This window comes from Argopecten irradians, chromosome 2 (genome assembly GCF_041381155.1).
Source record: "Argopecten irradians isolate NY chromosome 2, Ai_NY, whole genome shotgun sequence".
NCBI classification, from domain to species: domain Eukaryota; kingdom Metazoa; phylum Mollusca; class Bivalvia; order Pectinida; family Pectinidae; genus Argopecten; species Argopecten irradians.
The window spans coordinates 6,245,657-6,259,106 of NC_091135.1; the positions used below are offsets into that span (position 1 = coordinate 6,245,657).

Sequence of the window (13,450 nt, forward strand, 5' to 3'; positions counted from 1 at the left end):
TTTGCTAGACCAAATAAACACATTGTAAAATAGGTTTAATGCAAAGATTAAAATAAAAACAGATAGGATATTCTTTTATGAATCAAATGATGTATCATTCATAATGATACAATAAAAAATGGCGATAAAAATCTAATTTGTTTTAACTACCTGCTTCGTTATGCGTTTTCACCTTTCAAAACTTGCCCCATGTTATAGCCTAGAAATTTATAAATTTTATACTTAAACTATGGATTTTATAGCTAAGTCCTACTTGCAACTAGTAATATTTAATGATACAGCAAAAAAATTTCGATTTTTTTCAAAAAAGAAGTTTTACAAGGCACTTTTCCTCTGTAAAAGAAAAAGTTAAAAAATATGTAGTGTCCGTAACCAGTACCATTATTCCTATATAATGCTTTGAAGATCTATTTCTTTTTTTGTGTGTAGTAACTACTTGGTTTAATATACCATAACATAAAAAAAATAATTTCCTTATGAGTATTGCTTTAGAACTACAGGGTCGTGAAGGTTACGGACACTACAATTTTGCTGTAGTGTCCGTAACCTGATTTCTAACTGCATGTTTTCAGATAGTGTATAACAAACCCTTGACACATTTTATTGGTAGAATATCTAAAAATTAAACAATGTACACCACAAATTTTATATTTTTGAAAGTGTATGTCACTTTATATATTGTTTTGACTAAATAAGCTATCAAGCAAACAACGTCGAAAACATCTTGCGTGTGGGTCCTGAAAATTCCGGTTTTTCAAACACACAGGTTGCCAAGTAATGAGGCATTGAAAGCTGCATATGGTTTTCTGAAGACATCTGAAGGAGATCCTGAGGCCATATACTGCAGAATTTGTGGATATTTTGCTTGAAGGTAAGTAAAACTTGTCACATGGAACAAATGTAGTGTCCGTAACCATATTGTTGATTATTTATAAGAGCTTTGATATGAGTATTTTTATGAGTTTTAGTACAACACATTATCAATTATTGATTGAATACTAGCAAAATCTGTTTTTAACCTCAATTTATCTTTCACAAATACTTTAGTGAACAGATTTTCTCTCTGGTTATGGATTTTTTGGTATGAAAATTAAGTTTAATTGAAATATGAATAAGAAAATTTTGACAATTTTACTATAAATGATTTTTAGAATCATTCTTCTGATCACAAGATACATGGAAAAAATACATTTAACATTAATCATTTCAGATTTTATTTACAAGATACCTACATTTGATCAATATGTCACTGGTTACGGACACTACAAAAATGTCAGACCTTCCAAACAAGTAGTGTTTTAAAGTTTTTTCTCATTATCTTTTAAGATTATGAATATTTATGTTACTTCATATGATAAAAGTATACCTTATGTTATTTCAATCTAATAAGTATAGTTGATATAAATAATTTTTTTCTTCAATTTAGACCAAGTTTGAACTAAGATCGAGAGGTGGAAGACTGGAAGTACTCAAGAACAGACCATGCAGGAATTAAGTAAATGAAAAAATGATCTGCAAGACTTTGAAATAACCAAATCAAATGACTATGAAGAGCATGCATGTATATGATGTTCTAAAGAAGATCATGAAAGAAAGTGGATAAGTCTGCAAAATTTGAAAAAATTAAGACAGCTAAAACATCACATCATCAACTGGAAAACCTAAGAAAATCCGAAATTGAAAAAACAAATGTCATTAAATGATGATTAAGAAATGTGCTTCTTTGACTATTTTTGAGTTCAGTTGATAGTGAGTAGCAAGTCCTGATTAGTATGATGAAAAGAAATGGTTCTTATTATACTTGGCTCAAGCAAAAACACCAAACAAATAAAAAAAAATCAAATTGTTCCGATTCCGACTACATTTGCAGGAAGGGAGCATAAAAACACTAGAGTAATTCAAATTAATCTAAGTCATTTGATGTTATAAGAGATCTACATAATTCATTTTTAGAAAAAAAATATCTAGTAATTAGATGTTGATTATTCATAAAAACTCATATTTCAAGTTAAAAGTACATGTATATACACTGTATATATGTATCATATAGATTTTTGTAAATTACTGTAATGCAACAAGTCCTTTAAGTGAATTAAATGCCTCTTTTATTGTAGTTAAACAGATTTTCTGATTTGAGATTCAAATAAAAATGTAGAACTGAATGATATACAAGTAATTTAATCTAGTATAAAATAATACATAATTAAACTGTATCTTTGAGATTTTATTATATTAGTAATCAATCTGCATGTTTAAGATATATGTCAATGGCCATTGATAAAATAATGTATTGACAAATAAATGTGTATGCAGCACAATTAAATAATGAAGAAATTATGTATAATTTACCATTAGAAATAATAAACAAATACTCTCTCTACATATTTTATTTTTCTGTAGTGTCCGTAACCCTACCAATATTTCAATGTAGATTATTTTCTACCGTTAATTTTACCAATCTGAATTGAATATTTGTGATTTGTTATTAGGGCTGGTGTTTCTTTTATTGTTTTAAGTTTTTATATGGCCATAATTATGCTTGTAAGGAAATTGTTTGTATTGTTTTTAAACATTTTGAATGACGAATTTTGGATGTACCACAAAGTTTGTTTTTGCTTGGAGATTATCCATTTTCAACAGACCAAGTAAGTTTTATAACCTTATTTTAATATGGCTACACATGTTAGAAGAAATAAAATTGTTAAAATGCATGATGCTTATGAGATATTATCTGTTATATTGCATTAGTAGTGTCCGTAACCTGGTATTGGGTACCCCAATAAAACACTAAAAAAAATTGACTTCAACATAAGTCATTTCAAAACCGTCGCTGTTTTTCAATATTTGAATATTAGTCATTAATATGAAATAGTTTTCATTTAATTTCTGGAATGTTCAATTTTGACCCCCAAGTGCAACATAGGTGAGCCCATTATTGTGTTTTACCCGTGTTGTATTATTAGTTTAATTTCGCGAGGAGAAATTTTTGCGATTTTCTCTTATTGGCAACGCAGTGTACAGAACATTCATCAAAAGAAAATACATATATTGGATACGCAACAAGGGAGCAAAGAGTGCACAGTAAAAAGGAAATATTTAAAAAAAAGATACATTGGGTAATTAACACTTCTGATTCTAAACAATCAGCGAGATTTTCTGGTGTATCATCTCTCTGTCAACATTAAAAGAAACTAAAACTACACCTGAATATATTGAAGGCATGCATGAGAAGACCAGCCTCATACTAAGGGTTGGAATACAATATTCACAAAAAGTATGTTCAAACATATACTAAGCTAGCTCGACTCTACGGGGAATAGAAATCAACACATCATTTGATAAACGTTTACTTGTATGCCAAAGTGATACTGCACTGGGAAACATGACCAAAGGAGTCCAACTGAAAACTTGTCGAAGATCCGAAAATGATGACTGATATCTGTCTTAAGTGTAATACGCAATGCCTAGTACAGGAAACACATGGGTGAAATAATTTGTTTGGTAAGGGCGAATGGCAGTCTGCAAAAGAGAAGCAAAGTTCTGCTTTTAAACATGTATCTGGTACGCGAATTAGGACTTTTTGGACGATTTGATCTCTGAGGAGTGAATGAGGACTGATCCTCGGGAAAATAATCCATTGAAAAATTACTAAAATGGAACATTTAAACATGCTTTATTTAACAAATGGATTATAAAACTAATTATAAGCATTGATGTCATTATTTTTTAAAATTTTTATCGAGTTATGAAAAAAAAATATTAGCAAACTTTTGTGAGAATCTACGCGGATTCACTCAGTTTGCAAACAAAATTTTTTCAAGTGAAAATCTTATTCACAACACCACCTACGAAACTTTAAAACAAAGCTGGATAAAACAACCGGTCGCTACTATATCATGTAGATTTGTGTAATAATATTATACATGTAACTGGAATAAATTTAGTCATACACATGTATATACTGTTAGTACATCAAGTGACAGAATACTAGATTCCGATTGGCTACACACAAGGATACTACGTCTATCTGCAAAAGTGCGCGGTGAAGCGGGCACTATTGAAGTGGAGCGCGATTGAACATGCATATATTGTGACGTCACTTTTACATGACGTCATTATAACAGACAGGGAAGGAAGCAAAGAAACACAGATTTTTGCGAAAATTTATATGCAGTACTTATAATGTAATTGAACATGGTGTGAAAATGAAATAGCGTTACGAGAAGTCGCTAAAGTGTTCAGTTTTCATTCATAGCCAACATGAATGCCAAGTGGAAAGAGGCAAATTTAATAAGGCGTGCTAGCGCTTCATGTAGAATTTGCTTCTGCGCTTATCTGCGCTTGGTAAGGTTACATAACAGTTTTTCCATGATGATTTTATGTCGGAATCTTTGGTTCTAGATACTGTATGTGCATTTGTAACATTTTTGCTGCAATTTATTTTCTCGAGTTCTGGACCTTGTCCGCGACATGTAATCGCATACGAAAAGTTTGCTTACAGTAGTTTGTCCGAAATCGATTTGCGCTACAGCGGTTTGTCCGAAGTCAATTGGCGCTCATCGTCACGGTTACTAATGTAATCAGCCTACACTACGTTGCGGTCCGATAACATGGGTTAATTGAAACGATCTGCGTCGTTTTCCCGAAGACAGTCTCTTCGCCAATTTTGACCAATCAGAATGAAGCTTTTATAGCGTTTTGTAAGAGACATAATCAACGGAGCATAATGGAGTTTAGACACTGGATTTCCGAGGGTGATCTGGGCTAAACTACAATATTTCCAACATACTTAGGGAACGATGTTTCTTGGTAGATATAAAAATTAACTTTTTGATATTTACAGTTAAGGGTGATTTTATTACGGTACGATTTCCCATATAACCGTATAGTTTATTACAATAACAACTATTATGGCTTTAAAAGTCTCAATTAACTGTTGTTTGTGTAACATGGCTATTTAACTATCAGTAATACATCTTTTTCACCCATAAAGTAATCAGTCTGACGGTTTTGTCATTGAGAGGTTATATGCTGCCGGGACAAATTACCTATTTTATTGGAAATAGTTACTCAGGATTCCAATATTCGTGGTAGTATTTATTAACATGGCAGTCAAGTAGAATCCAAAGGATATACCTGGTAGTTTCATGTGTTATACCATAAGGTTATAATTTCTTCGATAAGGATGATGGACGGATGATCTCTAGCAAGTATTGCCACCAAGACATACCTTTCAACGAAACTAAATGAGCTTGAACTTCTTCTATTAAAAGAGTTCTTATGTATTGCATTGAATGTTTGCCACTACTTTATTCTTTGTGGTGTTGTATTGTGCCAATAGTCAGATGACCGTTAAGGCCGATGGACCTCTTGTTTTTAATTCCATAGTGGTGCTATTTTCTATTATTCCAGCGAAATTTTCGTGCCAGCATAGCAAAAAAACTAATGCCAGCATAGCGAAAAAACTAATAAGACCTTTCGAGATATTCTAGTTAAAGGAAGTTTGTTTTATTAAATATTTAATAGTTTTGTTTTCATAGATTTCACATCTTTTCTTAGCATCACTATCAGTACTTTTCCTATTGCAAATACAAAGTAGCTACACAATCTAAAATGGTTTGATATTGTATTTCAAACTTGGGACATAACCCCTATCGGGATTCGGAAAGCGGACGCAAAACTGTAAAGCTTATACACACATGTATTATTTTCAAGTTATAAGAATCAAAAGTTGTGTATCATAACAAGATACATTTAATTTAGTTTACTTAATAATTAATAATGAATATAGTACAAACAGGTCGTTGGTTATTTTTATACACTTAGAGTATGACAATACCTTAAACTAAATCAATATGGCTATTTCCAAGTGAAATCACAAATTAAGCAAATGGGTTCAACGTTAACGCTATGCATTAGCGTTCAGGAGACAGCGAGGAGATATGATAGAAATTTACAAAATAACCAACGCAATGTACGATCGTGAAGCTAAGGGATTTTTGAAGATGTGGAAAGATGTTTCGTAGCGGTCCGGAAATAGAGGAAATTCTTTATAAGTATACCCTCAACAATGTAACACTGTAAAGAGAAAAAAAAACAGTTTTTGACTACGTACTGCAGCGGTGTGGAACAACTTACCAGAGAGTATTGTTTGTGCTAAGAACTTAAATTGTTTTAAAAATGAACTGGATAGACATTGGAAAAATATCGATCTATTTTATGATTTCAAGGCTAATTGACAACCTGAGGTGATATTACAATCAATAACTGCATTCATAAAGTATGTACAGAATTTGAGTCTGGTGGAGAGGATATATTATCCTGTACCAGAAATCTGTCATTTAACGTCGTCAATTATTTAGTGGTAAACAACCTCCACTGCCATTTAAGTAGGAATTCATCCACTTGTTATTAGGTTTTGCCTTGAAGCATGACTAATTGTTCCTGGTGTATATATATACACTGATGGATAAAGCTACAGACAATGCAGGGGGTGCACAATGTCGCGAATGGCAATACACTGCTATGTACTTGTTTGCATGGCCATTGCAGTACAGGGTGTTTCATTTTACGCCATTTTAAAAGGTGTCGGTAATGCCACTTTATTGTTAGGCCAAACCACTGATATTTTAAAGTTCTCAAAATGTGCAAAACTTTGCGAAAACGAGGATTGTACATCATGTGTAGTATTGATATTCTTTTTAGTTTAAACACACTTTATTTGAAAATCAAATGTAATTCTGTTTCGCTCTTTAATCTATATAAATTAAATTTTCAATAGTTTATAGTTTCTATCCGCCTAAGTGGGAAAGATAATCTTAATGTGTATCTTTTGAGTTTGAGTTACTAGCTAAAATACATTTCTTTCCAAATATTATTTGATTTCTGGTATTGAAAAAGAAACCATTTGTTTTACCCAAGAGCATATCTAGTTTTTAGGCTTTTTTGTGCTGTTAGGGAAAATGCGAGAACAAAAATGCACTAATTTTATCGAATATATGTTAGTTTACAAAATTCCATCACTACTTGTTGTTTTATTACGGCAACTATGGTCAATTTTGAATTTCCCTAGGACAAATTTTATTTTATTTTTAGAAAATCCTCTCTGGCTACAATCAGCATTTGAATTGTTTTGAGCATCCACTATAAGATTATACATGAGGCATGTTTTCGAAATGATTTAAAATTATAGACAAAATCGATAACATGCCAAATATTTGATGCCACCCCAATAACCTTAATTTATATTCTGTCGAAAATTTGACATTTTTTGCTTGCAAAATCCATTTGTACTCAAAATAATTAGTAAATATTATTATAAATGGGTATACAATAAAGAATGAAGTATCCTTCATTAACAAAACTAATAATAATAAAAAAAATATGTTCAAAAGGTGGCCACAAGGGGTCCCCTTGACACATACCCAGAGTATTCTTAGAAGACATCATTTAAGGTCCTTTATGGTTTTTTTTTGCTTTTTTTAAAGGCAAAATAAATAAAAAGCACATATTAAGTAGTAATGTACCTAGACCTATAACATTACACAATTTGAAAAAAAAATCTGAGCACGGGCAATTTTTGCACTCCCACCTTTCGCGATTTATTCTACTTACTCACGGGTGATTATTTTCGTGAATTATCTTTCTAACCTTTTAAAGTCCCATTATAATAACAGGCTGTAATACGTGAAACCATGATTTTGATAAATTTCGCGAGCTATTAAATTTCGCGACTGTGGATGGATCCGCGAATTTATCGAAATTAAAACAACCGCGAATATAAGCAACTATACAGTATCTGAATCAAAAGTTGGGTACCACAACAAGATGCATTTCATTTAGTTTACTAAATAATTAACAACGAATATAAAACAAACAGATCGCTATTAATTTCTATACACCAGAGACAAATACATTTATATTTGAATTGGGTATGGCATTTACATTAAACTGAATCAATATGGCCATTTCCAAGTGAAATCACAAATTAGACAAATGGGTTCAATGCTATGCATTATTTAGCGGTAAACAACCCTCACTGCCATCTAAGGAAGAATTCATCCACTCGTTATTAGGGTTTGCATAGAAGCATGACTAATTTTTCTTGATGTATATATATACACTTATGGATAAAGCTAGGATGCACAATGTCGCGAATGGCAATACACTGCTATGTTCTTGTTTGCATGGCCATTGCAGTTCAGGGTGTTTCTTTTTACGCCATTTTAAAAGGTGTCGCTAATGCCACTTCATTGTTAGGCCAAACCACTGATGTTGAAAAGCTCTCAAAATGCGCAAAACTTTGCGAAAACGAGGATTGTGCATCATTTTCATTTAATCAGCAGCAAACAACTTGCAGGCTGTATTCTTCCAGGCATATCCCTTCACTGGATTCTCCAAATGATGGCTATTCGTACTTTCAAAAGCGGGAAGAAGGTATTTAATATGTTGTTACAATTACAAGGTGGATGAATTGTAAACGGTGTACATATGTGGTTGCTATGCGCAATTTGGTTATGTTTGCCTCGTAAATGCCATAGTTATTGTCTATCCACACGATAATCTTTGTCATTTCGCCCGCGAATGAAATGACGGTAAACTAGGGGCTAGGATAATTATGATTTTCACGAGGCGGAATAACGAAATAACACATAATACCCATCATATTTACATCATTTGTCATATTAAAATTCACTTATTACATACTTGGGAATTTCGTGGTTTAATCTCTTTGATAGTAGCTCAATAAAAACGCCCACTCAGTTTTTCAACAACGTTTAAAAGGTATTTGTATTTTTGAATTGCATACTGCCTACATATATATTAACATGTGGATTGAAGAATGCAATTGTCATCAGTGATATAATAGTGAATATTCGTCCCCATTGACATTTTAATATAATAAAAAATATGGTTAATTATCTTTGTGTAATGAAACTAATTAATTATATTTTGGTAATTATAACGTTTAGGTGAATTCACGAACTACACCAGATTGGCGCAGAGATTTTTCTTTGAGGACAGAGAATGGACGGTAGGTACCTACAAGCAATTTTAGAAAGTATTTATGGCCTCGGGATATATCACTTACTCGGGTTGATAACTCACCGTATCCACCTGAAAATAGGTCGATAATTGTATAATAAACATATTATTTATGACATCAAAAGGATAGGTTAAGATTTGTATATGAAGGTATCATCCCCTGTGTAAACTCTGTACTTCTATGAATTACTCATTTGTTGCGGTTGAAGAGAACCACGGTGATGAAAAATGTGTATGCACCATGACAAACATTATGTATTATTGTGGACTAGCAACTTGATGTACAATGTATAGCTTGTAAATTTCCAAATTAACAGTACATACAGGATTGAAATTATAACTAAACCTTTTTGTCGTATATTCATTTGTTTCGTAAAAGCACATAGCTATATCTTATTAAACCTATAGTAAATTTAGGTGCAATGCTTAGTACTCTTCCTTCTACAATTTGAAAACATCGGATGTCCTACTAGTGTTGATGTTGAAACTGCCCGCACAGAAGGTACAGAAGACCGAACAAATAGTGCAGAAGAATGTTTTGTATTAAGCTTAAAACACTTTCTCAAGTTAGTATCTTTCTTAATAGACTATGGTTAATCTCCAGTCTTAGATTATTCGATGAGCCAGAAGTCTGGTTCCAGGATCATTAAACGGTTTTATGTCAAAATCAGTCGTGAGTTTAAACTTAGTCAATTACAGATGACGTTACAAAAAGTTAGTCACTTTTTATTGGCTAAGCAAAAATTTAAGTCTAAGACTGTTTCATGATCATGGGGCCATACAAAAAATGTATTCATCTCGATGATTCAGATTTGTTTGCATCGAGGAAGTATTCATATAATTAGGTATATAATTTACAAGATTACGGCCTCCTGTGTGTGTTTTGGGAACCGCATTATGTTTGTTTTGTGTCTCTTTGTAACACTGGAGTTCGTGCTATTTTTATGATGCAAATGAAACCGTCACGGTCACATACTGCAAACCTGCTATTCTATTTTTGCATATTACACTGTTAGCTGCCCTTTTGGTAGGTATTGATTTTGACTTCATGTGTTTGCGAGTGTAACGTTACACTTTTCGGAGAAACCGACGTGAATTGCGCTCATGAAATAATGACGTCACAATGGTTACCTACCCACAAGCTAGGGAGATAACTCTGTAATATTCAAAGACGGAATTCAGTCCTTCACATTCCTTTACTGTAAAGCAATTTCGAACAATATCAAATAATTTTATCCCGCCTCAGGCAAGAATCTTATACCCCTATTGGTTAAAATGACGTCAGTTTATACTGAAGACACTTTCAAAAGCAAGGACAATCGGCTAGAATTATTTCTAAGGTTGTGTAACAGAAATGGATCATATCAAGGTATTTGAGTCATTCTATGAATAAAATTATGTATAAGATCTGAGTAAAATGGTTGATATTTTTGAAGTTATTTTTTTATTTATGGTATTTCAAAGAGCCTCCGACGGGATACATTTATTACACAGTTTGTTAGTCACGTAATACGGGGTCTAAAAGAAACATTAAAATGCCCATATAATTTACGTTTATACCCGATTTTCTTCCCTATTAGGTCACTAACAAACTGTGTAACTAATTAATTACAGTATAAATGTATTAACCAAATATAAATCATTAATCGCGAATTTATATATTTTCGCGAAAATGTAAGAGCTAACTAAAACGCGAAATAGTGTGTACACAAAAATTAAGTGGTGTGCAATATGCTGACCGTTAGACAGGAACAGAAGCTACCAGTTTATAGAGGATAGACTCTTAAGGTGTCTAGACTGTGTCTTGTCTTGATGAATAATGTTACATCAACAGGTAATTCAAAAACGATTCGACGGATCAATCTCCATGGACCGCTTATGGAATGAATACAAGAACGGCTTCGGCGATACATCGGGGGAGTATTGGATTGGTGAGTGTTGTTTAATATAGCAGTTAAGTTTTCTCAAAATTCTCACCTCGCACATGTGGTAAAATCAATTACCTTCATGGACCCGGAGTCTCAGCCTTTGGGAAAGGGTCTACTATAGATTACATATGGAAAACATAGGTTGCATTTTAACATCATATCCAAATTGGTTCTGGCTGACTTCAGGGGCCGGGGACATAAGGGATGTGACAAAAATAAGTCAAGATGACTGAACTTTCAAAAACCTTTTGAATTCACAGATGCGATTGAATCGAATATTCTTCATAGATTGAAAGATCAAATTAATAAAATCACTTCCTTTATGAAATTTTGCATCGCAATAAGGTAATGTTTAGGACTATATTTTCATTTTATTCTGAACCAGAATTTTTGTGACCTGGTTTTCATACCTCTATGGAACGTAGAGACCGTTGCGTATTGATTTGGGAAAAAAAATCCCTGATAAATCAACAAGATTTATTATGTCCAGAACACCTTTATTCTAATCACTCAACTGATGCCACTGTGGTAAAACGGAGTAAATGTGAATATTATATCCATTTGTATTTCAAATAAGTTTGATATGCTCTTCCTTGAAGGACTGGAGACAATGCACCAGGTAACTACTAATAATCCAACATCATTGCTGGTTCTATTAGAATCGTGGGCAGGTGTCATGAAGTATGCCTTGTATGAAACCTTCACCATCGCCTCGGAGCACGAAAAATACAGAATAGACGTTAGCGGATACAGCGGCACCGCTGGTAAGTCAGCATGGCTAGATATAAATGACACAAAAAGGGTTATGGTCCAGTAAATTTAGGGGTTTTCCCCATAATAATTGCTACATAATGTCTTTTCTTTGTTTTTCATACAGATCTAACTTTGTTTTATACAAGAAAAAAGTCGCCACAAATCAAAAGTGTTTTTCTTGACCACGAGAAATCAGAGCTATTGGGATATTTGCTTAATTGGCCAAATTTAATGCCAAGTATAAACTTGAATAGTTATCTTGATATACTTCAAATTACTGAATGGCAAGATCGTTATAAGGACAGCACGAATTGCTAAAGAGCTTAGTTGAAATCAACACACGGAAAAAAGTATGACAACATAAAATTTTGCATAATTATGTCCTTGTAACAGCCAAATAAGCTTTTGGTGGATTGTTAAGATAAGAAATTGTAATAATACTCATTTTTGTAGAATCTTTTGAAATAGAATTTGTTGATTACTATAACACAGAAAACAAGATGCTTGATTAGCCTAGTGAGCGATTCCTGTAGATGAAGGAATGATGGATTCGATATTCTTGAACAGAATCCTTACAAAACATTAACGGTGTGGTGCAAGAATTCGATTTTGTTGAATTATTTTCATAGTTTTAGAATGAAAATTCATAGTTTCAGTGATAAGATTTATATATCGTAATCGTGAGCTGTGTCATTGCAAGACCATTGCAATTTGCAATAACATGAACCAGAATAATATGAAGATATTCATATTTCACATATGACATTATATGTTTATGACGTCAACAGGTGATTGTCTAGATACGACAGGACACAACCACATGAAGTTTTCGACAAGAGATAATGACAACGACTTGACACACAACTCGTGCGCCAAAGTATTCAAATCTGGATACTGGTATGCCGGTTGTTCTGCCTGTAACATCAATGGCCCTATGAAAAATGATACTGGGAAAAACGAGCGCTATGCCATTGTCTGGCATACCTTTAGAAATCACTTCACTCCATTGAGAAAGTCGATGATGATGATGAGCAACTCACCGTAGTTTCCGAAAATGTTATTTATTAATTGCATTTCTGATCGAATATACAGGGTGTCCAATAATTCACGTTACACTTTTAAAATATCATAGCTTTTGACATACATGAGCAACACAAAATATATTTATGGTATATGAAGACATACACTCAACATTTTGTTGGATGGAATTGATATAAAGGAATATTTTAATTCTGGTGAAAAACATTGACGTCATTATGAAGTCAACACTTTTTAAGACATTGACACGCCAAAATGTTCCATACTTTGTAAGACCAAAGATTTATAAGTGAGAAGGATTCGTCACTGTCTCTTTACACTACTAAACACCACGCGAGACACATATGAACCGGGAATAAAAAACATTTTTCTCAACAAATTCTTGTTTTATCGAGTCAAACAAATCACCAATGTAAAGTTAATTAAATTTCACAACGTTTAGTACTTGCTTTAAGGACGGAAGCTGACAATGCAAGTTAAAAACATGCAGTTGAAATTTAAAAAAAAAATATTAACGAATTTTTTTTTTTTTCAAAAATTGTTTCTGAGACATCCCCTAGTTATGACAGTGTGGTATCTAAGGAAGTGGCAGCCATTTTTCTTTTGCTCTGCTTAGTAACCTTAACTGGCCAACCCCCTATATAAAGCACGGGACACTTGACACACGTGTATCATTCTAAACATAT

At 32.8% G+C, this 13,450-nt stretch overlaps 1 protein-coding gene and 1 long non-coding RNA gene across 2 annotated transcripts; both read left to right on the plus strand.

Annotated features, from left to right (window-relative positions):
- The first annotated feature begins 340 nt into the window (after positions 1-340).
- LOC138314259 (uncharacterized) lies at positions 341-3,106 on the plus strand. The gene is made up of 2 exons (XR_011207349.1): positions 341-871; positions 1,427-3,106. It is a non-coding gene; the product is annotated as an uncharacterized lncRNA (long non-coding RNA).
- A 4,342-nt stretch (positions 3,107-7,448) lies between these two features.
- LOC138316862 (angiopoietin-related protein 6-like) lies at positions 7,449-13,221 on the plus strand. The gene is made up of 5 exons (XM_069258511.1): positions 7,449-8,436; positions 8,973-9,034; positions 10,880-10,976; positions 11,573-11,737; positions 12,515-13,221. Exons 1-5 carry the CDS (start codon positions 8,148-8,150, stop codon positions 12,769-12,771), a joined length of 870 nt encoding a protein of 289 aa, XP_069114612.1. The 5' UTR covers positions 7,449-8,147; the 3' UTR covers positions 12,772-13,221.
- The last annotated feature ends 229 nt before the right edge of the window (positions 13,222-13,450 follow it).

Excerpts from the sequence above, each read along its gene's own strand:
- LOC138316862 (XM_069258511.1), top strand. The coding sequence starts at position 8,148 with ATGTCGCGAATGGCAATACACTGCTATGTTCTTGTTTGCATGGCCATT. Across the intron at positions 9,035-10,879 it reads TTGAGGACAGAGAATGGACG|GTAATTCAAAAACGATTCGA; the intron begins GTAGGTACCTAC and ends TTACATCAACAG. Across the intron at positions 10,977-11,572 it reads ATCGGGGGAGTATTGGATTG|GACTGGAGACAATGCACCAG; the intron begins GTGAGTGTTGTT and ends TCTTCCTTGAAG.